The sequence below is a fragment of the Falco punctatus genome (assembly GCF_963210335.1).
Source record: "Falco punctatus genome assembly, chromosome: 9".
In the NCBI taxonomy this organism is placed as follows: Eukaryota; Metazoa; Chordata; class Aves; order Falconiformes; family Falconidae; genus Falco; species Falco punctatus.
Genome location: NC_137589.1, coordinates 47,825,384 through 47,852,814, shown reverse-complemented (window position 1 = coordinate 47,852,814; position 27,431 = coordinate 47,825,384). Strand labels below are relative to the sequence as shown.

At 58.0% G+C, this 27,431-nt stretch overlaps 1 protein-coding gene across 1 annotated transcript; it reads right to left on the bottom strand.

Moving 5' to 3' along the window:
* Window positions 1-1,151: 1,151 nt before the first annotated feature.
* ENTPD2 (ectonucleoside triphosphate diphosphohydrolase 2) lies at window positions 1,152-24,534 on the bottom strand. Its single transcript, XM_080402235.1, has 9 exons — window positions 12,689-24,534; window positions 6,024-6,141; window positions 5,382-5,532; window positions 4,579-4,738; window positions 4,250-4,477; window positions 3,620-3,886; window positions 3,296-3,415; window positions 2,900-3,034; window positions 1,152-2,302 (listed from the first exon to the last, which is right to left on the bottom strand). The coding sequence occupies exons 1-9, from the start codon at window positions 12,797-12,799 to the stop codon at window positions 2,102-2,104; spliced, it is 1,491 nt and encodes a 496-aa protein (XP_080258361.1). The 5' UTR covers window positions 12,800-24,534; the 3' UTR covers window positions 1,152-2,101.
* Window positions 24,535-27,431: the final 2,897 nt, after the last annotated feature.

The window sequence follows — 27,431 nt, the reverse complement described above, 5'->3', positions numbered from 1 at the left end:
GATTAAGAAGCCACTTTTAATTGGTTTTTTGGTTTGTTTTTTTTTTTTTTTTTTTCTCCTAACAGCAAACTCCAAGTCATGGCCAGGGCAAACTGGCTGCTCCTGGTGCAGCTGAGTTTCTTAGAAGGGGGAACCCAGCCTGGGTTCTGGAAGCTAGCTGGTTTCTTAGAGCAGAACAGCAGCGTTTCAGCTTCAGAGATCAGAAATTCCTCCTTCCATGTGGAAGCTGGAGACAGTCCCTGAGCCTCGCCACGGGAGGGAGTCCCTGTGCTGGGAGACGAGGGGCCCGGGGAGGAAACTGGATTTGGGGGCCCAGAACATCTGAACTGGAATCACTTTTGCCTTGTGCAGAGAGATGGGGAGCAGCCAGTGGAACAGCTAAAAGCAAAGTGGCTGCAGGGAACAGGTGGGTTAAACGAGGTATTGTGTTCTGGGGCTTGGCCGGAGCAGGGAAAGGTGTTGGTAAGCGAGAAAACAGGTGGAGCAGAGCTCGTGCTACCTGCGAGAGCGAGAGCAGCAAGAAACTGCAGCTCTTGCTAACACTGCTCCTCTCCTGGGGTGTGTGGAGGAACGTGGTGGGGTGGGAGGCTCTTTCCAGATAGGGCTGACAAGTCAGGACCGGCTCTGCACAGCTGCCCAGCAGCTGGATGTGTGCCATGGTGCTGCTGAGCTACCGATGGGTGTACAAACAAATAGCCAACCCTGCGGGCTGCTCTCCTGCCCTGCTTGGGTACCAGAACCGCTCCCCTGGGAGCAGAGGCTCCCTACGTGTTTTCCTTGCATGGAGGCTGTGGCCATGAGCATAGTGGTGAGTGCGTGGGACAGTCAGCCCGAGCGCTGCCTGCTCGTGCCTTTGGGGTGATGGAACCTCTAGTGCTTGGGAAACCTGAACTTTGCAACTGTGGCTGGTTGCAAATCTAGCACCTCCAGGTGGGCCTGAGTCTGGAGTGAGGTTTCAAGCCCAGCTTGGTCCATCCTGGGGGGGGTTCTCCAGGCGGTTAGAGCGTACAAAGCCACAGTGGTGTCTCAGCACTGGGCAGGCTGCAAGGGATTGAGACCAGGCAGAGCCTGACCTGTGGGTGTGTCTCAGTAGACCCTAAGTGGCTCTACTCCTGTGGGACAGCCTGTTTCAAGAGGCACAGAGCCATAGGAGTGGTTACAAAGATTTATTTTTGATTATAAAAAAGCCCAACCAAACAAACCCAAACCTTTTGCACGTTTGCATGTCCCCGTTCTTAATTGGAAATGAAGATGCATCCTCCCGGCTGCCTGGCATGGGGTGATGCGTGGCTCAAATCCTAAAGCAGAGCAAAGCCCCACTCCTGCAGAGAGCCCATCACCTCTGTACTGGCACAGCCACACACCAGGAGGCCACGGGGGCTTTTTGTGCCATTGCCGAGGGGATGGAGGGGGCTCGGACTGTGGCAGAGGCGAGTCTGGCTTGGGAACCACAGGAATGGGGAAGGCACTGGGTCTGGTTGGTGAAGTGGGACCTGAGAAGGTGGCTGCTCCCCATGTCTTGTTGTTGCTGAGCCCCTATCCAAAGCCCCTGTGCTGAGGCTGGTGGGAGTCCAGGCCAAGATCTGGCCCTCGGGAACGTCAGTGGGGTTTATGCATCAGCCAGAAAGATGGCATGGGCTCTGGGTGATGCCCGGAGCTCCCTGGGAGGCTGATGCTCCAGGGACAGGCTAGAGAGGTCGGCTATAAGGACTAGCATAAGTAATGTTCCCCATGCACGTGAGAATAAATCCTGCTGTTGTCTGGACTTACTGGTCCAGTCCAGCCCAGGTCTGGTGGTAGAAGGATGCCCCAGGTCTGAACATCCATATTCCGAGCCTGCTCCAGGGTCCATCCCTGAGTAGCATTGGAAAACCCTCAAGCCATCCTCCTGCAGGGTCAGCGGTCCTCTTCTGTCCCTCCCTTTCTGCGGCTTGAAAGCCAGGGGAGGGCAAAAAGGGACAGCTTTCCTTCTGGGACAGGCAGCGTCAGGTATTGAAGGAAGATGTTTCCAAGCACTTGCTGCATCCCAAATGTTCAGGCTGTGGAGACTCCAGCAGGATGGTGCTGGGTCCTGCAGACAAGGCCCACACTGTCCCTGCTGTTAGATTGCACTGGACTTGCTGCGCCGGAGCAGGCAGACAGCAGTTGCCAGGGACGTCAGGGTGGTGACCACAAAGAGCAGGATGAGGATGACCCAGTAGTTGTACAGCATGCTTTTGTGGGAAGAAGGCGTCTCTGCTGGGATCATGTTGGTGAGGTTCAGCATGTAGCCCAGCGCCCAGCCGATGGAGGTTTCTCCTGCCTGTGGGGACAGCATGGCATGGTCACCACCCTGGTCAACCCAGCTCCACGGGCCTCAAGAGACCTTCCAAGGACCACTTCAGTGTCAGCCCAGTGGAGGAGAGGGGTGTGGGGGAGTCCACAGCACCCTGAGCCCTTACTTGCCCATGGGTCCAGCCAGCCCAGGGATGAAGCAGTGACCATCCCGTGCTGAGCTGGACTCGCTCGATGGGAGCAGGACCCCGTCCGCTCAGGCCAGCCCTGATCTCACTGCCCATCCCATGGCTCGTGCAGGTGAGGGCACTTGGCAAAGGTGGGATCCCTGAGATAACTTCCCAACAAGCCTGAGCAAAGAGTTCAGATGGCTGATGTCTCAAGGGCCAAGGAAGGACCGGAGGACCTGACTCCATGACCACCCTACAGTCAGCTCAGCTCATTTTTTTTCCGTCTCCCAGAAGACCTACCCAAAAACCTGAGAGTCCCATGCTGCCCTCTTCCCTGAGATCTTCCCTCACACTGCTTGGCTCTTTCTTGGTGTGGGACCATCTTCCCTCCAGGGCTTTTTGGCTTAGCTCCAAACAGATACCATTGGATGGGAGTGTGCTCCAGCATTACCCACCTTCTTCTGGAAGGCAATGTTGGGGAAGGAATGGTTGTTGAAATTGTAGCCTTTGGTCATGAGCAAATAAACAAATGTGCTGACAGCGCAGTAATCCGGCAGCCTCTTCTCCAGCTTGGGGGCTTTCTGGAGCAACTGGATGGGATATATGGAGGGAGAGAGAAAAGGGGTCAAGCCAGTAGGGTCCAGGCTTGGTTTCTGTGGCCTGAAGCTCTCGGTAGTTGCATCTGTCTGGCCAAGGTGCTGCCCATACCCACCTGACCCTCTCCTGGTCCCATGTGGGAGCTGTCGCCCACCTTCCCCCTACTCCATGGGTGCCCGGACACCCAACCCCCTCCAAGGGCTGCTCTCAGAGCCTGGGTGATGCCCCACATGAAGTGGGCTCGGGGACCCCACCTCACTCCAGCTGGTGGCACAGATAGTCTCAGCAGCATCCTTCAGGTCACTGGGCAAGCGCACAGGTCTCCCCATCACTGTCTGGATGAAGTCCACCGTGTAGAAGAAGGCAGAGAAGGCCTGATGGGGGAAAGGAGGCAGCTGTGGGACAGGCTGGGAGAAAACCCTCTCACCACGAACAGCCACTCTGACCGGCGTGGTGGGCACAAGCACCCACCTCTGCAGAGCTGGGGGTCTGGCTTTGCCACCACGTGATGCCAGGAGGCTGGGGACACCTGCCCACCCAGCAGCCAAGCCACCACCCCACTCCACGCCAGGACTTACGATGAAGTTTCCTGAAACCTCCGGCTGGAAAATGCCATCAAAGGAGCAGCGGGAGAAGGAGCAGGTGGCGAAGTTGAAGAGCTTGCTGACATGCAGAGTGCAGAGGCTCTCATTCCCGGTGCCGACCACGGTGACAGTGGTGTTGAGGGCAAAGCTCGGCCTCTCCTTCTCTGTGCAGGGGCTGTCGTAGACGCTGCTCAGCAACAGGCTCTTGTGGTAGCCTGTGGGCCAGCAGGGATGGGAGACAGTTGCTTGGTACCTCTCTGCCTGCCGGAGAAGCAACGCATGGGATGTGTGGACTGTACCATAGCCCTGGTACATACATAGCATTGCTGCCTGCCTGCCTCCGTTTCCCTGCTGGGGAGGGGAGCTTGGGCAGTGGGACACAGAGCTGGCATGATTTGGGACGTCTTGGCTCTGGCTGAGGGATGCAACAGCTTATGGATAGGGTGGGAGGAAGCTCTGGGACCATGGGGGCAAACCCCAACTGCTGGCTGGGGAAGGTGTGCAGCCAGCCTCGCAGGGCTGTCCTAGAGCCAGGGCTGGGGGACACCCCTGTATAAACACCCATGTGAGGAGGTGACTGTAGGGCGGTGACAGCCAGCATCCCTGTCTAGCACATGCTGGTACCTGGAGGAGCTTTGAGAGCAGCCTCTTGAGAACCTGGTCCCTTCCGTAGCAGAGGAAGCTGTGCGTGTACACTTTGTATGCCTGGCCATACAGCTTCAGCATCACCTCGTTTCTGGGGTCTTCGATGGTGTCCCTGGTTTCAAAGGTGATCTGTGTAGAAGCACCCCCAAAGTCCATGGCCCCCAGGGTCTTCTTCTGGGGCTGGATCCATTCCCCAAGCCACCCACGCTGAGCAAGGAAGACAAGAGTGGGCGTAAGGATGTTGATGAGCTGCAGGACAGCCTGGCCACCACAGCCATCCCTGCTGGGCACCACAATCCCCTGCACACCTTGATGAAGTTCTCCAGGAGGTAGTTTGCGGTGACCCAGCCAAAGACCCCTTCCTCTTCCCCCGACAGGATCTTTGCCCCCCGGAAACTGAAGGGGTACGACTTCAGCGTGGCTGCCACGGCGCTGAGGACGGTGTCCGAAGCCTGCGGGTTTGTAATGCTGCGGGCCAGGCAAGAGGGCAGGGTTTCAGGACTGTGCCAGCATGCCACAGACGGAGCTCCCACTGCCCACACAGCCCTTGGGGCCCAGCACTGCCATGGCACACAGGGCGGGAGGCAGGTGGGTCCTCATCCTGGTACCTGTAGGGATGTCCCCTCAAAACCCCAGCTAATTCCCCTTGCCTCTGCCAGGGAAGGAGGCAGGCAGCAGGGATGGAGGTGTGCTCCGTCCTCCTGAGCCATACCCCGTGGCTGGGTGAGGGGGGCATGACACAGGGGCTTCCTCTGTGTGTTTGTTCAGGGGGTAATTCTCACTGTGTCCCATCAGGCTGACAATGGGTGCAGGGGGCGTTTCACCCTAGCTTGCTAAAAAGCCTGGGTGGGTTATCCTGGCGCTAACCCCACGCCAGCCCCTTTTCAGCCAGGGATGTGCTGGCTGTGCCCTACAGAGCATCTGCTGCTCTGAAAGGCAGGCAAGGGACATAGAGCCGGACAGCTGGGCAGGTTATGACCTTCCCCTGGCAAAAAGGCAACGTCACAGCTGTCCTTCACCATCTCCGCCCCTACCATGGGTGGCGAGACAGCAGGGTGGCATAGCAGGGTGCCCCAAGCAGGGTTTGAGGCCAGGCAAGCTGAGCACTCACTTGAGTAGGCGCATGCCAGCTGTGGCACCCAGGTAGAGTGGGGTGCCCGCATGCTTCTCCTTGGGCACGTCTCTCAGAGCCTGGTTCAGGCAGTGCACCAAGCTCGTCCCAGCAGCCGGAGGGTTGGAGCTGTAGCTGGAGATGCCAGGACCTGCAGAGAGAAAACAGCATTGCTCCCTGTGGGTGGTGGGATGATGCTCAGTGGGAAGATGCTTGGTGGGCAGCTTTGTCCCTCCCAGGCTGTTCAAAAGGCAGGCACTGCAGGTTTCTGTGGGCATCCAGAGTCCAGCCCATCTCCCTGCCCGTGCCGCATCCCCTACTGGCTGACAACCTGGGAAAGGTTGCTTAAAGGTAGAGTGGAAAACCATCCCTCCCTCCTCACTGGGCTAGGCAGGGATCAGTTCAGCGCATGCCATGAAAACATAAACTACAGGCATGTATAGCTGCAAGCCTTGGGGAGAGATGGGGAAGTTTTTGGGAATAGAGCTGGACTCTTTATAACACCTCTCGCTGCGCTGGTGAATGCACGGGGAGGAAGGTGGGCATGGTGGGGCATTCACACCATCACGGTGCCCTGCCCATGGGGAGTGTGACAGACCCTGCCACCAGCCACTGGCTCGTGGGGACTGGGACAGCCCTTACCCTCCACATCACACATGCTGTGCTCGCTGACCACCCCGGTGTTGTTCTCCTTGTCTGCAGGCCACTTGTAGACGAACATGGCCGTGTGAGAGGACCCGGCGTCCAGCACGATGCCGTACTGCAAGAAGAGGAGGCAGTGGGTCAGTCCTGGAGGCTGGAGACCTCCCCCCCCCAGTTGCCCCAGGCCATCCTGAGGGATGACACTGGGGCTCAACAACCCGCTGTGTGCTGGTCCTGCCCCGGCAGTGCCCTGGCCAGCAGCTTCAGGAGCATCCTTGGCAGAGGTGAGCACTGCTCAGCCTGGCGCTGGCATGGCCTTGCCCACAGGGATTCCTGCCCAGGATGCAGCTGGGAGCGAGTGGTCTCCTCAGACTGGGATACTGGCCGCCCCAGGATGCTGCTTGGCACAGCACTGGGACTCTGGCCTCTTGCGCACGGCGACCACCTTGAGCACAGACCAGGAGGCTCTTCAGCTCTTCCCCTGCTGCTTGCTCCCATCTCCCTGCTGCATCTCCCCTGGCCAGTGGGCATCCCTGCTGAACCATGCTGGTGGGTCCCTGGGGCCAGCAGGGGGGCTGGGACACCTGGGAGCTGCCCCTCCGGGATGCAGCTCGCCAAAGACGGGCAGCCAGGCACCTCGTCCCTCCTGCCCTTGTATGGCTGGGCCATTCTCTGCTATAAATAACCCCGCTCCCTCCTGCCAAACAAGGCTACCCAGCTCCCAGGGAGGGGCTGCCCCAAGCTGCCTTCAGCCCCCCCTGCCCCGCTCCCCTGGCAGACCCCTCTGCATCACCCTCAGCTACTCACGGGCTGGGGGCTGCCTGCACTGCCCCCCTCCTTGCCCCACTGGAGATGCTTCGCTGCTGGAGAGGAGGCTGTGGGTCTGAGGGTGGGGGTGGGGGGTGAGCAAGGTGGGATCCAGTGGTTGCCCCAGTTGAGCATCTCTGGGGTGAAACCATTCAAGGCTTAAACGTGGCTTATACAGAGGGGCTCTGCCTTGCCCAGAGCCAGGTGGACCCCCAGGGCTGGGGCACCTCGTCTCCCTGCCCAGCACCTGGGAGCCACCCCAGCCCTGCCTGGTGGGTGCCCTGGTCCCATTCCTGTCCCCATCCCCATCCCTGGCAGCCACAGAGCAGGCTCCAACCCCGGGTGGCTGCAGGGTTGGGTTTTGGCCAGCTCAGGCAGCAGAAATAAAGTGTCAGGGCACAGGCAGGGACGCCTGGGGTTCCTGCTTATAGGCAAACCCGATTCCCATGTGAACCCATGGCCCCACACCGGCAGTACCCCTTGCTCCCCCAGGGAACCATTTGCGATGGGTGACATCCCCCAGCCAGCCTCCCCCAGCTCTCCTTAGCTGTCAGTGGCTTGCCACGTGCCCTGGGCCAAAAGCTACGAGCCAGTGGAGCATCCCCCTGTGAGGCCAGGCGGGCTGGTGTGCCATGGCACTAGTGTGGGGGAGCAGCTCTCAGTGATGCTGAACCCTGAGGAGGAGGCGGAGGGCTCTGACAGCGCACCCACCCCCCGCCAGCTGCCACTCCAAAGCACAAAGCTGGGGAGCAGGACCACAGTCTGGGCCATTTCTGGGCTGGGGTCAGTGCCCCAGGCAGCCTTGGGGGGCTCTCAGCCCACTCCCCTACCCAGCGTGACCTGGGCCATATGCATCCCCTGGCACTAAGTGTCCCCGCAGTCCCTCCTCACCATAGCACCCTCTGCCTTGCCTGCCCCCCATGGCCCCGCGGGCACTGCCTGCACCCCAGACGGGCAATCACCTGCCAGGCACGAGCACAATGAAGGATGCTGAGTCTGCCCCAGCGAAGCTGCCTGTCCCATGGGACACCTGCTGGCATGTCACCACCGGCTCCCATCCCACAGTCCTCTCAGCATGTCCCCTTCGCTGTCCCAGCCCTCACGAGTGGGTGCTGGTATCCCCATGAGGACACCATCCATCCCCAACAGATCCCCTGTCCACCTCTGCCACACGTGTGCCCATGTGCCCTGTGGCCACCACACGGGTGTCCTCCGCACCTCCCCAGATATCACCTGGAGTGACATAGCATTAGCAGGGTGACAGCACTGTTCCCAAAAGGAAAGCATCGACAGGTTCATTCCCAAACCCGAGGCTGAGCACAGCCAGGTCCCCGGGAGCGGTTTCCAGCTCCAGGATGACATGGGAGGCTGCAGCCCACACAGGGGACGAGGCGGGAGATGGGGATATCTATGGAGTGGCGGGGGCTAAGAAATGCTGGAGCAGGAGGCAGCGAGGAGGACTCACAGCACCAGGGACACCTGGAGCCACACACCAGGAATGGGGACAGCCCAGGAGGAGCAGAGCTGGGGATGCCAGACCAGCTCCATGGGAGGAACAGACATTGGAGACATGGCCAGATCTGGGCTGGGGGAGTCCCATGTGCTTGTGGAGGTGGAAAACCTGGTTCAGGGGCTTTCCTCCGTCACCAGGGCTGGCTCGGCTGTGCCCCGCTGCCAGGCCCACGGACAGCTGGCACGGGGGTGCACATGTGGGGTTGCATACATGGAGGGGTTACAGGTTTGTGTGGGTGCACCTATGCAGATGCATATGTGCAGGGATGTGCATGCATGGATGCGTCACGTGGTGTGCGTGCCTGCAGGTGCGCACATGGGTGTGTATGTGCATGGACATAGGCACGTGGGTGCAAATTCAGGGGTGGAGGTGCATGCACGCGGGTGTGCATGGGTGAGGTGTACACGCACATAGGTCTGCTGACATGTTTGTGTGCTTACGGGTGCATGTGTGTGTGTCTGTGCATATGTGCATTTAGGCGGGTGTGCATGCATGCGTGGGCACACATGTGAGTGTGCGCCTGTGTGGGCACGCACTGGGGGGGGCTGTGCCTGGGGCAGCCGTGCTGCCTGCTCAGGCCCAGGGAAGCAGAGCACACGTGGTTGCAACTGCGGCTCTGTCATCTGCGCAGGGTGGCCAGCAGAGAGAGGTAGCACTGTCCCTGCACCCAGGGCAAGCCCTACAGGGAGATGTCGCATTGGGGGTGACAGTGACACTGCTGGGGCACGTTTGCAGAACCAGATGCCCCCACGCAGCTGTATCCCGGCGCCCTTGGCTGCCAACACTTGTGGGTCAGGGTGGGTGTCCCTCCTCTCAGACCCCAGCCTCCATGCAGGCACAGCCTGTCGCTGCCAGGCGCAGGGCAGTGAAGATGGGCAGCAGCCCCAGGACTCATGGGCAAGGGACAGTCCATGGGACCCCCTGACCGGTGGTGGCCCAGCCCCAGCAGTGAAGGCAGCAGCACTCGGGACCAGCTGAGGTAATGGCGTGCGGCAACATGAACCGCTGCAGCATGGTGGGTGCTGCCAGCCACAGGGAGTGCCCGGCGCACAGCCAGCCGCCACCGCCACAGCTCGCTCCCTGGCTGCCCCAGCATGAGAGGAGCCGCTGTGGCCTCCAGCCAGCCCCCCCCTGCCCCGCTCCTGGGGGGTACAGGGTTTTGCACCCCAGCCTGTCTCTCCATGGAGGAGCCATCCTCCCTGGCAGTGCTGCTGGCGCTGAGCAGGGGTGGAAGCCACATGCACAGGCGTGTGCATGGAAAGGGGCCAAGGCAGACCTGGACAGCCACGAGGGTCCCCAGGGATGAAGGACAGGTCCTATCCCCTCCTCCAGACCTGTGGGTACGCGCATGCCTCCAGTACCCACATGGGAATCAGATATGGGGTCACCACAGCGGGGCTGCAGTGGTGCCAGCCCCTGCCCCTGCCCCACACCATGTCCCTGCCCCAGCCCCTGTTCCTGAGTGCCAGAGCCGCTGTGTCACCCAGCACACAGCAAGCCACCGTGTGGGCACAAGCCGTGGCTGAGCAGGAGGGTTTGCAGCCGTGTGGGGGCCACAGGCAGGTCATCTGCAGCATCCCTGCAGGTTGGAAGGCCCAGGAGGGAGAAACCCGGCTGAAAGCCCATCTGGTTAGTGATTTGCCGCGTAAGCACTGCCCTCAGCTCTTCCAGCAGAGGTGTCCTGTGCCTGCCAAGGAGCAGGCTGGAAATAAGGGCTGGAGGGACATAAGGACGCTCCCGCACCAGCGCCTGGCTCCCACCATCCCTCTCATCCACCGTGGCATGCTTGGCTGCCAGTGCCCTGGGGCTCGGTGGGGTCTCGCGTGTGTGTTGGTGGCCCTGGCCCCAGCCCACGGGACATTACCCAGCCCCAGCATCTCCTGGTGGCACAGTGATGACAGATTTTTCTAACAACAAGATGCCCTGACCTGGTGATGCCACAGGGCTGGGGGACACCGAGGTCCCCGGTGTGACCCTGCAGTGGAACAGTGTCCCTGTGCCACCTAGCTCCGCTGCCTCTTGGGTCACCTGTGGCCCCGTGGGCTCTGCCCCACCGCAGCATCACTCCATCGCTCAGCCCAGCCTGAGCCAGGGCTGCTCAGTCCCGAAGCCCCTTCAGAGGGGACGCAGAGGGTGGTGATGTCCCCAAAGACCATGGGGCAGTGAGGTCACAGGTAGGACTCAGGGCTCCTGTGCGTGCATGGCTCTGCCCAGAAACATCCCACAGCCCAGGGGTGGAGGCAGAAGGGGCCACCGGGAACTGCCCGACTCACTGCAGCCTGGCACTGTGCCCTGTGGCCATGCCTGGCCCTCCAGCCCCATCCCACGGGCTCTCTGAGCTGCCCCACGGCGCAGCAGGGGCTCAGCCCTGCCCCACAACATCCCACCTCCCTCAAGGGCAGCAAGACCTGGGGAGCTCCCAGGTCTGCGGTGGGTTACAACAGTTTCCTTCCTGCTGCGGGAAGGCAGCTGGCAGGGGGAGAACCCAGCAGGTTTTGTAGTGGCCGGTGAAGAGCTTTGCCAAAAAAGGGAAAAAAAGGTTGTCAAGGGAAGGCAAGGTCTCCAAGCCATCAGGTGGCAGTGGCATAAGCCCCGCTCCAGACCCATGAGGGAAGGGGAGGGAACAGAGTGCTCCCAGGATCAGTCCCTCCGGCACTAGTATAAGTAATCCAGGGTATTTTTAGGGCTATATTCCAAGCAAAGGAGCTGGAAAGGGAAGACGTGGAGCTGTAGCTCAGCAGTGAACAGTGCTATCGCCCAGCAGCTGCTGCTGCTAATGTGGACCAAGCCAGCAAGGACCACACCTCGCCTAGGCGGGTGGCAAGGATGTGCCCAGGATCTCCCACAGCAGGACCAACCTCCTCTAAATCACGTTGACATGCTTTGGGCTGAGTTAAATTAAGACAAAGTTTTGCATTCCCAAAAAAGCCCTGAGTTTTGTGCAAAAGCAAACCCCTCCATGCCTGCCTGGTACCAGCCCCACGGGAACAGGCACCGCCAAGACACTGGTGCTGAGCCCCAGTAGGCAGTGCCTCACCACATGCACCGTGCTGGACATCACATGTGCTTGGCACCTCCAGGAACCCTGCAAGACCCCAAGTTCCTGGGCTGGGTGGCATAGCCTCAGGCAGAGCAGGGCCAGGACCCATGTGAGTGTTTGGGGATGCTCAGCACCAAACCCCAGCGCTGACTTGCAGACCGAAAGGTGCTAATAGCCAGAAAGAGAGAGAAAAAGCACAACAAATGAATTTCTGGGAATGCATTTGGCTTAAAGACAAAGTTCCGGCTTGGAACCAGGAAGAAAAAAGGCTTCTGAGGCCAACCCAAGTGCTGCACATAGTGCTCTCGGTACCAATCCATCTAATTCCCCTGTGTCCCAAGAGACAAAATCCATTTTGAAACCAGCTCAGGGCACTGCTCAAGGTGCCCCAGCACATGGCAATGGGTGGCAAAGTTGTCACAGGGAAAGAGTTAATCATTGCTAGTTATACTAACAGTGGTGAGTACCATCTTGGCTAAGCCAGCTCGTTTTCTCAACTTAATCTTTGTTACATCTGACAAACATGGAGGCAAGGCAACACATCTGGCATTCAGGCTGGCTCGGAAAGTTTCCAAGCAAATTGCTTGGGATGAAAAAAAGGGGGGTTTGGGTAAACCATTTTCCAGGACAAAAGCCCACTCCCCACAGAACAGCTTGCTCCATCACCAAAAAAAAAAAAAGACTTTTTTAAACCAAAAGACTTGGGCTGCAAAAGAGTCAACTGGAGGACTTGGCCAATAAGAAATTGTTCAGAAACTTCTCTCAGCATCGGAATTTACAATGAAAAAGAAAAAAGAAGCCGCTCATTTTCATAGGGAAGTGCATTTCTTGCCTGGCAGCGCTGGCTCAGGTGATGCAGCTGGAGCCCAGGAACGCGGGGTGATGCTGGGGTGTGCAAGGGCAGACCCAGACCCAGCTGTGGGAGCAGATGCTGACACAGCTGCTCTGGCCTGGAGGATCACATCCAGACACCCCATGGCTATTTTTTAGTGTGTCTAAAAGATTCCTCGCTGAAAGCACAGGGCTGATGTGCTGAGGCTGGGTGGCCAGGCGTCCCTGCAGCCGGGGGTCTCGCTGCCAGCCTGATGGCAGGGGCTGCTCCCTGCGACCCCCACCCCGCAGCTCGGGGACTCCCCAGCCCCAGTGGCCTCCTGTGACGCTGGGGATGCCCAGGACGCCGCACCCTCCCCCGCAGATCGGGGTGCCCGCTGCGGCTCCCCCAGCCCCCGGCAGCCCAAGTCCCCCCCGGCGCGCGCTGTCCCCGTCCCCTCGGTGGCCGGTGCCCCCCGTGCCGGCCTCGCTCACCTTGAACTGCGGCGGGCCCCGCATGTCCCCGGAGCCGAGGCAGAGCAGGAGGATGCCCAGGAGGCAGCCGAGGGAGAGAAGCAGGAGGATGGCGGCGACCCGGCGGGCCATGGCGGGACCGGAGCGGAGGCAGGTGAGCGGCTCCGCGGCGGCTGCGGCGGCTCCTGCTGCTCCTCCTCCCCCACCGCCTCCTCCTCCGCCTCCTCCGCCTCCTCCTCCTCCTCCTCGCCCGCCTCTCCCGGCTGAGTCACCGCCGCCCCGGCCCACCCGGGCGGGACACCGGGGCTCCGCCGGGCTGCGGGGGGCCGGCCCCGGGCTGCGGGTCCCGCTGCTGCCCCGGCCCCGGCCCCGGCTCCGTCCTGCCGCTCCGCCCGGGCATCGCCCCTGCCCCGGGATGGGCTTCACCTATCCCCGCCGCCCCGGGCTCGGTCCTTAACCGGCGGCTCAGCCCCATCCTGCCCCACCCCCCCCCCCGCCCGCATCGCCCCTGCCCCGGGATCAGCCTCACCTACCCCCCGCCCACTACCCTAGCTCAGTCCTTAACTGGGGGCTCAGCCCCATCCCGGCCTCCCCGGCATCGCCCCTGCCCCGGGATCAGCCATGTCCTGCCTGCCCCCTCGGGCATCACTGTGACCTCGGGGCTCAGCCCCACCCTGTCCCTCCGCTCCGGGCATAGCCTCTGTCCCCGGGATCAGTCCCATCTTCTCCTGCCACAAGACATTGTCCATGATCCAGGACCGAGCCCCATCCTGCCCCTCAGCTATTGCCCCCAGCCCAGGGCTTGGCCCAGAGATGGTGTTGGTGGGAGGTGAAAACACTCTGGGCAACAGAAAAGCTCCAAGAAAGCATCTCCCCTATCATGATTAACAATTATGAACATATTACTGCTTTTAATCATTACAAGGAGCTTGTGACAGCCCTGAAGAGCCCAGACATATATTGAGATTGTTTTTAATATGGTCACAAGTGAATAATGTAATGTGTTTCCACATGGAGCAGTGAGCCAAGGAAGGTTGGGCCCCTGGCTCTGAGAAGGACATTTTGAGCTTGCTTACACAGTGGGATAAAACAGTGAACAAAATAATAAACAAGAAGATATCACCAAGGAGAGGAGGCTGAAGGAGGATGTGGCTTCCAGCCCAGCTGGGCTGCAGGCTGGAGGGTCACACTTCAGCTCCCACAGCCTGCCTCCTTCCTTCATGTCTTTCAGAGCAAACCACTTTTTCTGCAACTCACCACTGCCCTGCACGTCGCACGCGTTGCACCAGCGCTGGGGTTTCTGCAGACCTTCCTGCCTGTCACTGTGGTATCCGGGTGCAGAGGCACCCAGGGGCTCAGCCTGTGCCAAGGGCTTGTGGTCTGGGGGCTCTTGGCCCTGACATGCTGCTGCATCACAGAGGCTCTGCCTCTGGAGGTCCTGCAGGGGACAAGCTCCTGTTCTGCCCCCCGAAGCAGTGACCAGCACCAGATTCTAGGGAAGAAAATGGCTAAAACAGGGGCACAGAGAGAGAGACCCTCGCCCAGCCAGTGCCCATCACCACAGTGCAGGGCTTCGCTGCTGTGTGCAACTTGTGAGTCTATTTGCAGGTGTGCCTACCTCCTCATTTCAATTTATCAAGCATTTTACCTCTGGAAAACCTGTGTCAATCAACTCCAAAACATGAATGTATTGATTCATGTGAGAAAATTATTCCACTTTGCTACTGCTGCTAATACCACAAGAGACCATACAAGCTCTGAGGCTTAGCAGACCATGGTTTCCACTGCCTTCCTGAAGCGCTGTTGACTTTAAAGATTTTCTCAAGTTTCCCCAGGCAAATATCTGTCTATTCCTAACTCTTCTTGCCACCTTCTTCACCCATCCAGTGTTTCTGAGGCACATATCTGCAACCCTCACAGGTGCAACCGCACCAGGGAGTAACCCAGAGGCAGAAAGATCTCTGGTTTGCGCTTAATCCCTTTCTTGATAGCTGCCAAGCCTCCTGTTTCTCTTTTAGACTGGACACGCAGCGAGAAGATGTCTTCAGAGACTGAAAAGAAACCAAAAAACCTCTTTTCTGAATGTTAGTGAGCAGAGGTGGGGCTGGGAGAGCCCTGTGGGGCTAGGGATGGTCCCTTGTTCCTCATCTGTATTTTGCTTTTGGGGACTTTGGAGCAAGTGCCTTTCTGGCACGCCCACTCCGTGTGGTGGGACCCTCCTGGGATTTGAGTGGAGATGTGGATGTTTTCCAAACCTTGGTCTTGCGCAGACTTACCCACGCTGTTCCCACGTTGCCCGTATGTGGCGTGGAGCAGGGGGGTTGCATCTCTTCCCGCTGCAGGAGGAGCTGTTCCTCCTTTTCACAGGGTGGCATTTGCCACCCTCTGCCTGGCCCCGAGGGGCAGAGCTGGGCTGAGGTCTGAGGGAGCCTGTGCCCAGCTCTGGCTGATCGCTGGTGTCCCAGGAGACTGATCCTCCTGCACAAACTGGGAGGCGCCAAGAGCTGGGATGTGCTGGGCTGGGAATGCTCCCAGCCGTGCAGGGGGAACAAGAGCCGTGCAAACCCACGTCTAGCCAGAGAAATAGCTCCGTGGTGGGGCGTTCAGGTGGGGAGACACCGACACCGCTGTCTTGAGCTCAGCCCAGCCAGGGTCAGGCACTGGCTGCTGGGTCCCAGTGATGGGGGGCTCCCACGGGCTCTCGTTTCTCATTGTGTCCCATTTATAGGAGGCACCGCTGTTGAGGAGAGCAGGGCAGGGAAGGGTGGCAGCATCTCTGCCCACACCGTGCAGGCAGCCCCAGCCACTCACAGGGAGAACAGACCATGTCCCCGGGAAGGAGCAGGCACTGGGACAAAGTGGCCACCCCAGGCGGGCAATGCCTGGCAAGAAGCATGAAATGAACTCCAGGCATGGAGTTAATTCAATTAATTCAGTGGTACAAAAGCAAGCAAGGGGCAGGAGGGCTTTCTCCAGAACAGAAGATGGGGCAGGGGATCTCCCAATGCCCTGAGAAGGTGAGTGCAGCCTTGTTTCTCTGAGGAAACCAGGGACACATGGATTTTGGACACCAGCAAAGCAAGGCTGGAACAGATGTCACCTCTGCGGGACTCCAGGTTATGAAGCAAAGGATCTGCCTGAATGAGCAGGTTCAATGCATAAGCAGCTGTGTGGGGAGCCAGCCCAGCACAGCCTGGTTGTCCTGCCACCCTGCCACCCTGCCACCCAGCTGCCTCCCTGCACCCTGAAATGCTCCTCATTGCTGACATCGTGTTGCACAGCAAAGCAGGGGTGGGGGAAGAGCAATGCCAGTTCTCAGCACCCTGTGCGCTAGCAAACAGCAAAACTGTCCAGCACCTCTGACATCCCACTGCCCCCATGCCCCCAGTGCCGTGACCGCTCTTTGCTGGTTCATGTCCAATTTTTCACCCACCAGCACCCCCAAGTCCTTCTCCACAGGGCTGCGCTCCATCCATTCCTCCTGTCTTGAGCATCCCCAGGGACAGAGGTGCATGGTGAAGATTTAGGGGGTCTGCCTTGATAGCAGGAGGGGACAGAGACCCACAGCGTGACCAGGCTCTTGCAGTAGCCTGAAATAATCATATAAGCAATCAGATGCAGTGCCTGGGTTTGCTGTGCAGCAGCAATAGAATCCCCATAATTTAATGCAGATTTTGCGTGCTTACAGCCTGCATGTGGGGTGTCACCTCCGTTATGGGGCCAAGGCAGCGAAGGACCAGGCGTACCTGTGAGATGTGGCATGGGAAGGGGGTCCAGGGGAGTGGGTGGATGTCACAGGCAAAGGGAAACCAGGTCAGGAGCCCCAGCTCCCAGTCGTGCCAGTGCCTTTTGCTCACCCCATCCCTGGGTAAATTGTGAGAGCTTAGTCCCAGGTAAAGCTGTGTGCCACCAGCACACCTGAGGCACCTGCAGGCTCTTCAGATGTATTTCTACATCCCCTGCAGCTGATGTGGACACTGACCCAAACTCAGTGGTGTTGGGGAGACAGGGCTTTCCTCCCCTCGCTCCAAGGAGAGGCAGCAGGCACAAGCTTCCCAAGAAAGACAGGTCCTGGTGGCAGCCCTGCCCCAGCTGGGCAACAAAGCCTGTCCCCACCCTGTGGGACTCACAAGGGACATGAAATAGTCACAGAGGGGGCAAAGCAGCAGGTGGGGAACAAAGCCGAGAAGGTGAGTGAGTTAGTCACCAAGCAGTGTGGGACAGCCACTTTCCCAGACAAAGGAGAGGTTTTCCTAATCCACTTCTTCCAACAAAAGCATCTGAGGTGGGGCCACCTGGGCGAGGGCTGCCTGGGTTGAATGGGCGGTTAGTGGAGGAACTGGAGCAAGAGAAGGGACTTGCTGGCTGGCCCTGGGAAGCAGTGCCTGGGGGTGGTGGGGTTTGCTGGTGGTGGGGCTCAGGGCTTCTCAGTGTCTTTGTTAAATATGAACAAGCACATCTGGGTGCAACGGGTGGGAGGCACATCTGGGAGCACTGGTGGGCGGCACGGCAGCTCCATATGTGGTTGGGAAATAACAGGAAGAACGGAATGAGCCTGCAGACACTGCAACGTGCCGGGGTCCAAAGGGAGGGATTTGGGACAGGGTTTTCTGTTCCTGTCTGCAAGCTCCTCAGCCAGCGGCGAGTGCAGGGGAGATGCATCCAGGAGCATTCAAGAATCTTGGGATTAGGATGAGCCACCAGCGTGGGCCAGCCATGAGCAACGCACAAGTGCACTCAAGAGCTGCTACAGCGAAACACTGATATCAGCCCTGATAGGAGCCCCAGGGTTGTCCCAACCTGCTCCTGAGGGAGCACAGGAGGGCAGTAGGTGCCACAGTTGCTCTGCAGAGACACCCAGGGCAAGGAACAGCAGGCAGAGAGAGGGGCTGGTTGGAGAACATCAGCTGGGGGACAGCATCGTCCCTGTGGCAGCCAGCAGCAATTTTGGGATGGCATGAGGCTGCAGAGGTGTCCCCAGCAGGAGCACAGTCCCTGTCTGCTTCACGGGCAGCTCCCAAGCAGCGCATGAACCAGAGGATGAGAGTAGGGACTTGGTCCTCGGGCATGGGCTGGGCTGAGACTGCTCCCAAGGCCATGTTGCTGTGGTCCATGGGAGGGGGAATCCCGGATCCCTGCTCTCAGTTCCAACCCCAATCCCACTCCCAGTCTCAGTACTGACTGGGAGCATCCCAGCTCCCAGTCCCCAGGGCCATGTGCAGCCTGGCCGAGCTCTGCAGCTCTGGATGGAGTCAGGACCTGGACTGACCCAACCTTGGGCACTCAGCTGAGAAACCAGCTGTATTTTTCAGAGAGCACAAGCCAGCACAGACAAGCCACCCAGCTAGCCCAGATCTGTCCCTTCCTCAGGGACCTCCAGGCAGGCTGAGTCTTGCACCAACCAAAGGACTTGGGCATCTGGCCTTCCTAAACTACTGGTGCTGACTCTCTCCCCCCAGTATCTTGTTGCCTTACCTGAAGGAGTCCCAAAATTGCGTGGGGTACTGGAAAACCTTCCAGCAGCCTGTCCTGCTGGGGAATCACACCCCACAGCCCAGCAGAGACATGTCAAAGTGGAGCAAGAACAATGCTTTTGCTTGGGGTGCGCCCACTCACATCTCCACCTGCACGGTGTCACTGACACGGTGAGAGCTGGGCCAGGGCTGGCCAGGGGGCCAGAGGTAGCTGGGGGTGCCCACACCAGTCCCAGCACCCAGCAAGCCCACAGCAAGGCACTTAGGGGGGTTTCCTGAGTTTGCAGGTAATGAAGATGTGAATCCAACCAACGTTTCCATTGATAGAGGACAAAAATAAGGGGGTGCAACAAACCAAAGTGTGGCTGAGGGAATCTCCCGCTGCACCAGTGGCTTTGCCTCTAGATCCTGCGGGTGGAAACTCCCCAATGTACTCGAGCTGCAGCTTCAAGCCCAGAGCTTTTCCTCCTAGAGGCACGGAAGGACTGGAAGGAACCCAGTGTATCCAAGGCTATAATCCCTCTCCTGGCAAGGATACTTGCCTGGAAGGAAGATCAAACCCAAGTACAAGTCTCCGGTCTTGCCTTACTTTTTAAATCTTTTTCTCCCTCTCCTGTTTCCCAGGGCAGCGTCTCTGTGATACCAGCCCAGGGGGGGCTCCCATGGCCAGGGATCTGCCAGCTGCCCTGGCACTGAAGCAGCCAGGAAATAGGTGGCTTCTCCAGAAAAGCCCCACCAGTTTCTCCAGCTGCCTTGCCAGGAGACCTCTCATGACAGGGCAGATGACAGAGAGGCATCTGGTCACAGGGCAGACGTTGCAGTGTGGAGCCGCTGCAGGCTGGCAGGCATCTATGCCCTTAGCCCTGCTCAGGCGGCTGTGGCACGGTGCCGGATGAGCTGTTTCCCCAAACTCATAGTGCGAGGCTGCAGATCCAGGCGTGGGACATGGGACCCCCTCGAAGAGCATCCTTCTCCCATGCTGTGGCCCCAGGGCAGAGGTGTGCCCAGGGTCACCACTGCATCTTCATGCAGAGCCACGGTAAGGATGGGCTCCCCTGCGGGATGCCAAAATATGCAGGCTGCCCCTGCTGAGCCCTGACCAGACATCAGAGGGGCTCCAAGCAAGCAGGGGGCTCTTGGGGGTGGCTGTATAGGACCCTCTGCCAGGGCTGCTGCTCAACTTCCCGAGGTCTGGAGGTGAGCAGGACCATGGGGCCACTGCAGATGTGAGCAGCAACGGGCGGCAGGGCATGGCAGGGCCTGGGGGTGCCCACAGCCATGCCTCCTCCACCTGGGGTATGTGCAAGCACTGCAATCCACTTTCCCCCAAAACCCACACCACTTTCTGACCTGAAGTGGTCTCTTATTCCCCAATTTATTTACATTTAACCTGGTTGCATGAGGCAATTTGCCGCTTGAAGGTTCAAACAGAGCCTGTGTTTTCATTCTTGGGTATTGCATTGACCTGCAAGAAGAATCCAAGTAACCTGGAGGGTTTGTGTTAGCATCTCTCGTTTAGCTCTCCTGTGGTTAGATGGTTATTGTCCCTGTGTAAAGGTACACAGCCCTGAGGATCACCCTCCAGCCAGTGGGCATCTTTTCAGTCCTTTCCACATCCTAAAATGCAACAAGAAATCTCTGGAGAGCAGTTTCCTTTGCCAGAACACCAGGGCTTGCTCCAGCCCCGGCTGAGTGTGACATGCTTTCTCTTCCCAGCCTTAGTCCACATGGTGTTTTCCCATCCTCTTCCCACCAAACTGGTGTGTGGGCAGCCAGCTCCTTCCCTGCCTGGTGGGCTTCCAGCATGCAGCCCCAGCCAGCCGGCTGCTAGAGAGCAGAAGGTGACTCAAAGCCATCCGTGCTGATTCCCAGATTTGGAGAGCATCCTTCATTCCAGGACAAGGACTTCCCACTGTCACACGGCTGACTTAGCTGAAAATCCTCTGCACTGCCCAGCGGCACCAGGGAGTGAGCTCCCCAGGTCACTTCCCACCTGGAGCCCCGAGTCCTTGGTGGTGAAGGGAACAGCACAGACCCCCTCTGAAGGGGGGCTCGGGGGGGCGTCATGGGCTGTCGTTATTCCTGCCTCAAGCTGTCACAGCTCCTGGCAGCAAGACCCCTTGTCTGCAGCAGGAGCAATGCCAGCGTGATGGCACAGGCAGGACAGATGATGACACTTGCAGGACAGACTGCCATGGCAAGGAGGGCAGCGCCGGGAGCAGCCTGGGATGCACCCGGCTGTCTGCAAGGACCTGTCTGCAGGGGTGGCAGGGAAGGGACCTGCTGCAGCACCTGGGCAGGAGACAGGGCGCTGTGACCCTTTGGCTCAGCCGGGTGAGCCCTTCCTCCCCCGTATTGCTGCCCAGGCTCTGCTGGCTGCCCCAGGCTGCAGCCCTGCCTGCCCCCGCAGGATCCCAACCCAAACCCACTGACATCTGGGCACGGGGTAGAATCATTTCGGTTGGAAAAGACCCTTAAGATCATTGAGTCTAACCGTAAACACCACCAAGTCCACCACTAAACCATGTCCCTAAGCACCACGTCTGCACTGCAGGACGCATGGCATTAAATACCCGCAGGGATCGTGACTCCACCACTTCCCTGGGCAGCCCGTTCCAGTGCTTGATAAATGTGGCTCCCAGCTTGAGCAGACACCACTGGGAGCTTGCTTTCCTGGAGACACTGCCTCAGCACCCACCTCCCAGCAGCCCTCCAGAGCCTGGGCTTGTCTCCTTCCAGCAAACCCAGTGCACCCCAGGGCTTGCCTGGGGAGCAGGGATGAGCTCTGTAGAGCTGCCATGAAATCACCTGTTACTGTGACCAGGCTGTTGAACTGATCCATACCCAGGCCAGGGAGGGAATTAATCAGCTTTAATCAATTTATTAAAGCCGTTCTTCTTCCTCATTTAACCCTCTTGCTTCACCGCTGTTGTCCACCCTGGGGTCTTTCATACGAACCCTCCTGCTGAATTACTGGTGCACCTCTGGCTCCCCCATCTCTCTTTAGGGTTTTTTTTCTCAAACGACTCAAAAATGAGAGTCAGACAACCCCAAATCCTGAAATTAAAATTAAAAAAAAAAAAAGAAAAAGTTTGTGAGCTGCAGAGATTTTCAGTTACACTTTTCAGTTTTTGAGCGTAATTGCAAAACTGAACTTTTATTTGCTTTCAGGGAGAACTGAAGCTTCTGAGCTCATCATGAGATGCCACCAGCTGCAATTTAAGAAAATCATGTGCTGTGAAGCTCTCAGAAAGCCCTTAAGAGCCTCATTCATTTCCTCTTCTTCCATACACTACAAAACAGTACCATTTATGGGCAGCTGGATGCTCCCGAGGATGCACAGGGATCTCTCCAGCTGCAGATGGACACCCTCAAATGCACACCAGTGCTGCAGGTTACCTGTTCCTGCCCCAAAACAGACATATCTCTGTGGCTTTTCTTCAGCCCGCTTCAGGAAGGTCAGCTGGCTTAGTGCAAGCCTCTGGAAAATGAAAAGCGAGTTCTTCAGCTTGAGGCAGGTCAGGGACTGCTCCCCATCCCCTGCCCAGCCTCCGTGGCACAGCACCTTGCTTGGCTCTGGGAGCATCCCAGCTGGCAACAAGGTCACAGCCTCAGCGCGGAGTCCAGCCTCCCTCCTTCACTCACACTTGCAAAGTATTTTGAAGACAGACAGTCCCACGGCAGATGTTATGTGCTGCAGTGGAGAAGAGCAAGCAGGACCCATGCCTGAGGTGGCACCAGTTAAACATACAGCCCTGAGGCTGAAGCAGGTTGTGGAGGTGATGGAGTCACCAGGAGGGGAAAGGAAATGGAGAATAGCTGTGTCCTAGGATAATCCCTGAGGCCTTCCGGGCTGCTAATGTTTCCCTCAAAGCCACTGCCCTGCCCTTTTAAGATAAGTTAGTGCTTTGTAATTGGGATAAAAGAATAATAAAAACGCCACCCAAGTTCATCTGTGGGAAGCTGGCAGAGTGACCTCCTCTGTGCCACGGGGATGGGGCTGTACTTGGGAAGGGCGTGAGAAGGATGCTCATCCCACCTTCAGGTTCACTCCTGCTCTCAGGTTTCAGCAGGTGACTTGGATGAAACTAGAATGCAATTTTTCCAGCTTCAGCTGGATTTTGCTTTTTTGTGGTGTGGAAGAGCAACCATCCCTTCATGTGCTGCTGACAGGAGCTGCAGGGAGATGTCCTGCCACAGGGAAAATGTTTCTTTCCTGGAATGCTTTTTTCATCTCAAATTTGCAGGGCAGGGCTGAAAAACCCTCACTGCAGAAAAATAGTGTTTTGCATGAGTGTGGAATTTGACAGAGACTAGAGGTGCGAGCGGCTTGCCAGAGGCACATGCAGCAGCCAGCAGCCACCCATCTCCTTTGCAAGGACCAGCTGGCAAAGTCCAGCTCCTCAAACACACCCTGCGCCAGGTGTCAGAGGAGCTGCCCAGGCTGGTGAGTCCTCATGAGAGCTGAAACCAGCCCAGGCATGTGGGAAGCAGAAAGGACCCTGCCTGGTGAGCACTAACCAGATGGGAGCTGGGCAGAGGCTGGTGGGGATGAGCAACAGCATCCCACTTCCAGCGCATCCCCTCTCTGCTCCAGCCTGGTCACCCTCCTGCCAGGGGGACATTGTGTCCTTGGGACTGCTTTGTGTTTAATGGCAAGGTTTTGGAAGCAGGGGGCTGCAGGGGTGGTTTCTGTGAGAAGACACCAGGACATGCCCCCATGTTGGACCCAGCCAGCTCCAGCTGGCTCCGGGATGGACCCACCACTGTCTAAAGCTGAGCCCATCAGCAAAAGGTGGTGGTTCCTCTGTGATAATGTATTTAAGTAAGGGTAAAAAATGCCGTGCAGCATCTGGAGAAATGAGAGAAGATGTGAGAGCAACAACTCTGCAGACACCCAGGTCAGTGCAGGAGGAGGCAGGAGGGGGCTCCAGGCGCTGGAGCAGAGATTCCCTGGCAGCCCGTGGTGAGGACCACGGTGAGGCAGGCTGTCCCCTTCAGCCCATGGAGCCCACGGGGGAGCAGACAGCCACATTACAGCCCAGGGAGGACCCCACAACTCCACCTTCCCACGGCAGGACCCTGCTCAGCCTTTCTGAGGGCTGATCTGAGAGCCGAACTGCTACAGGAGCCTGCTCAGCTGCCACTGTGTCCTGCCCCCACCTTGTTGTATAGGAAGGCTTACTCATGCCTCACTAAATGATTCAGCTTCCCTTTCCGACACTCCACACGCACCTCTCTTTGGATGTGAGCCCCAGGGTCGGCACTTTCAGGTCTCCTGTGGTTATGTGGGTGCCTGACCGCAGCAGGACTTCCACAAACCGGGGCCAAGGACAGCTGCCAAGAGGCTGCCAGATCCCGGCCAAGGCCAGCCAGAGGGGCGTGGGCTGGGGACGGAGACCCTGAGCCCTGTCCCAGGCTGCGGATGCAGCTCAGGCTCCTCTTGTCACCCTGCCAGGACCGTTGCACCCATGGGGTGGGAAGGCAGCTCAGAGGGGAGAGGATGGACATGGGGTCCCGTGGCTTCAGCAGCGAGTGTCTGTGCAAGGAGCCATGGTATTTCCAGTGTCTGGAACAACTAAGGTCCCCTGGGAGTTACTGGGCAGCTTGTGGTGAGATGCTCACTAGGGAACCAGGCTTAGATCCTTGGGTTTAAGCTTTCCAGGAAGATCTTCACAGATACAAGTTTCACTGGTTTAAAAAATAACCATTTCAGGGTCCAGCTGTGTCCATGGCTGGCACACACCTCTCTGAGCAAATAAGCCTGGGAGCAGCCAGTGGTAACACAGCCATGGTGGCCCCCACCATCCCCTCCTGCCACCCCATGGTTCCCAGGGATGAGGAAGATGATGGCAAGCTGATGCGATACTTCCCTTGAGCTCTCTCCCTGTCTCCACCTATTTTCAGCTTGGGGGATTTCCTAAGGCAAAAGGGATTTCCCAGTTCCTCTGTATTTACATCCTTCAGCAGATTCCTCCTCTTTGGACTTGCCAAAAACCCTCCCTTTGGGCAAAGGCAAACCTCCAGCATCAGCACCATCCCCCAAGAAGGAGCTCCTGCCACCGCAGCACCCCTGACTACTGTAGGCTGGGTTGAATCCGGCTCCCACCTTCACTTCACATGCTGGAAGAGCTGGTGGCTCTGTCCCTCTTTGGCCTCTCCAGGACAGTCCTGAGTTTCCTGACCTACAGTTATATCTTCTCTGGCTGGAGCATCCCATCCTGCTCAGATAGGAAGGTCCCTTCCCACCAGAGTTCCTCAAGGACCCTATGGCCACTGTGATGCCTATAGGTAGGGCTCATCCATCCCTGCTGCCCCTCAAGCCCCCACTGCTCCTCACTCACCTCCCTGGGTGCATCCTGGGGGGCAGATTCAGTACCTCAAGGTCCTTGCTGCAGCCAGCTCCCACCCTGCATCCCAGCCCTGCATCCCACCCAGGGGTGAGCAGGACATTCACCACGGGACAGAGGTATGCTGTTATCCCACAGGCTGGCCTAGACCTCTTGGATTTTCCCTCCAGCAACGTATTTTCCATTGCATGTAAAAATACCCCAACAATAAAAGCTCCGGCTAATTTTATAGCTGGCCTGTTCTTCCCAGGCTCCTGCAGGACGAGGTGCCTGCCCCAGCCTGATGGTGCAGGTTCAGCCCACGGCACAGATGATGCTCGTTGCAGCCAGGGTGTTGTCGCACACAGATGGGGGAATGTGGGTGGATATGGGGTGGGTTGGGCTGGAGTGGGGGACATCGAGCCCTGACGGTTTGTTGCCCATGGAGGGGCTCCTTCCACTTTGCCTTGCTGGGGAGCCAGGAGCCGAGTGGGGAAAGCAGGAGGCTCGGCATGCGGGGCAGGGGCTGCAGTCTGGCGTGGTGAGAGCACAGCCACGGTGTCAGCATGGACACAGCGTGACCACAGGCAGGGTCATGGTGTGAGCACAGGCACAGCGTGCATGGCCCCAGGACAGCCTGGCACCGCGGGCTGTGTAGGGCTGCAGGCGTGCTGCTGTGCCTGTGCCCCCGTGGGCACCTGAGATGGGGATTTCTCCAGGGGTGCCTGAATCCCTGAGCATCTGCCCAGAGCAATGCCATGAATGCTGGCACGCTGGTGTCTGTGCTGATGTCCCCCCCCCTTTGCTGTCATTTGAGGGTGGTCGTTAACCTGGGCTGTGCTGGGGCAGCCCAGCAGCTCTCGAGCTGCAGCAGTAGTCTGCAGTGCCACCCAGGTGGCTGGGCCAGGGTGGCTGTCACAGCCTGATGCTGGCACACATCGGGGACAGGGTAAGTCACCTCCTGGCCCTGCAGCTGGGCTGGCAGCTGGAGGGATGGCAAAAGCTGCCCTGACCCTGTAGGCATCACCCTGCCAGTAGATGCCTCCAGCCAGCACGGCCCCTGTGGTCACGGCAGTGGGAGCTGGGTGCCACCTTGGTGCGTGGGGACTGGAGGGACCTGGGGGACTGGAGACCTGAGCAAGGGACTTGGGAGAACAGCTCCTGTCCTGCAGACCCCCATCCCGAGCCTGCCATGCAGACATCCTGTGAGCGGGGAAAGCTGCTGATCCCACTGGGAAGCAGGAGGAGGAACACCAGCTACCAGCTCCAGAAAAATGGTGGAAATCCCTGGAAAAGCCACAGGGAGCAGGGACAGTCCTTGGGGCAGCATGGATGGGTGGGTTTTGAGCTCCTTCTGTCCCCAGGACATGGTGCAGCCACTGTGGGAGAGGCAACCCCCCACCTCAGGCTCCACTGGCACAGCCATCCCATGGGACATGAAGCAACTGGGGCATTCCTACTGGTGTCGGATCCTGCCGGGTGAGCTGCTCCCAACCTTGCAGCCCCAACAGCCCCAATGGCTTTGCCTTTCTTCTTAGCCAAATAAGTTTTGCAATATTTAGGTTTTCACAGCTCCTTTGGTTTTGTAATACCAAGTTCCCACTTAAGGCAGGCATTGCAGCGGAAAGCTGAGCAATGGGAGTGATGAAGGCTGAGGACCCTGGAGAGGAATAAACGCCCTCTCCTAAAAGCATTGTTTAAAAAAGCTGCTTTTGTTTTTTTTTGGTTGTTTTTTTTTTTTTCCTCCTAGTTTAATGATTTTAGAAGGGCCAGGGAGATTTATGACTTTCTGGGAGTTGGCAGCAGTGCAACAGCCTACTCATCAGAGGAAAATGTGAAAAACGGCTGGGCTGGAAAAACTCCCTTAGGACTTCGGACAGGGAAGCAAAATGAGAGCTGACACGTCCAGATGTCCTGGGCGGTGCAGAGCATGGAAAGCACATTTGTCCCTGCAGATCCCACCAAGAACCCCACCAGAATCAGCTGAGTGACTCTGGTTGCCCTGGACACAGGGATGCCAGGGATGCAACCAGGGCACTGGGCTCATCCATCCCCACAGGACAAGCCCAGCACCCTGGCATGGGGCAGTAGCCACCAGCACTGACCAGCCACATGGCCACCCGTGAGAAGGTGTTTGCATCTGTGCAGGAGCATCAGCACTGGGATGTCTCTCACAAGCCAAATTATTCTCTTCCTAAGCTATCAATATTAAATATTTAATGATGAAATCATTAAGTTTCTTGGATAATACCTTCCTGTCCATCCAGCTGAGCTCTCTCCAAGCTGGCCAGGGCATATCCCTCGCAGGAGATGGGATTCTGAACTCAGACCATGGGTCCTGGCCCAGCACAGAGTGACATCTGATCTGCCTGTGGGACCAGGTCTCCCCTGCAACGTGTTTCAACCTAAGGACTAATGAAGATTTTAAGATCTAATGAAGATTTTGGAAGCATCCCAAAGAAGTGTTGCTTTCTGCATGGCAGAGCTCACGCCAGGAGCACCAGGACAGGGCCATTTCTCTGTGTTACTTAGAAATAGCTTTTTCATTTCAACTGGCCTTAAATACAGCAGAAGAAAAAAGAAAAGTGTGCTTAAAAAGCCCAAACTGAACTCAAAAGAACGCAAAATATTTTCATATTCAGCTAAACAAAACCTTGGGGGCTGAGGCAATGTCTTTTGGGTTTCTTTGTTTAGCCAACAGGACAAAAAAGCCTGTTTCTTTCCCAGTTTGACCAGCACCATCTGGGAGTTGTTCATCTTCAGTGAGGATGGAAAAGCTGTTGTGGTTTGAGAGTACCTTTGTAGAAATGAAGCAAAACAAAACTGCACAAGACCCTGCAGAGAGGAACGCTCTTGCTGCGGGCAGAGCCTGACTGCACCCGCAGCACACGCCATGCTCAGCCCTTCCCATGGCGCTGCTCATGGCACAGGTCATCCCGAGCTTCCCTTCACCCCCCCCAG

Excerpts from the sequence above, each read along its gene's own strand:
- ENTPD2 (XM_080402235.1), bottom strand. The coding sequence starts at position 12,799 with ATGGCCCGCCGGGTCGCCGCCATCCTCCTGCTTCTCTCCCTCGGCTGC. Across the intron at positions 4,739-5,381 it reads GCTGGCATGCGCCTACTCAA|CATTACAAACCCGCAGGCTT; the intron begins GTGAGTGCTCAG and ends CCTGGCCCGCAG. Across the intron at positions 3,035-3,295 it reads GTGCCACCAGCTGGAGTGAG|TTGCTCCAGAAAGCCCCCAA; the intron begins GTGGGGTCCCCG and ends TATCCCATCCAG.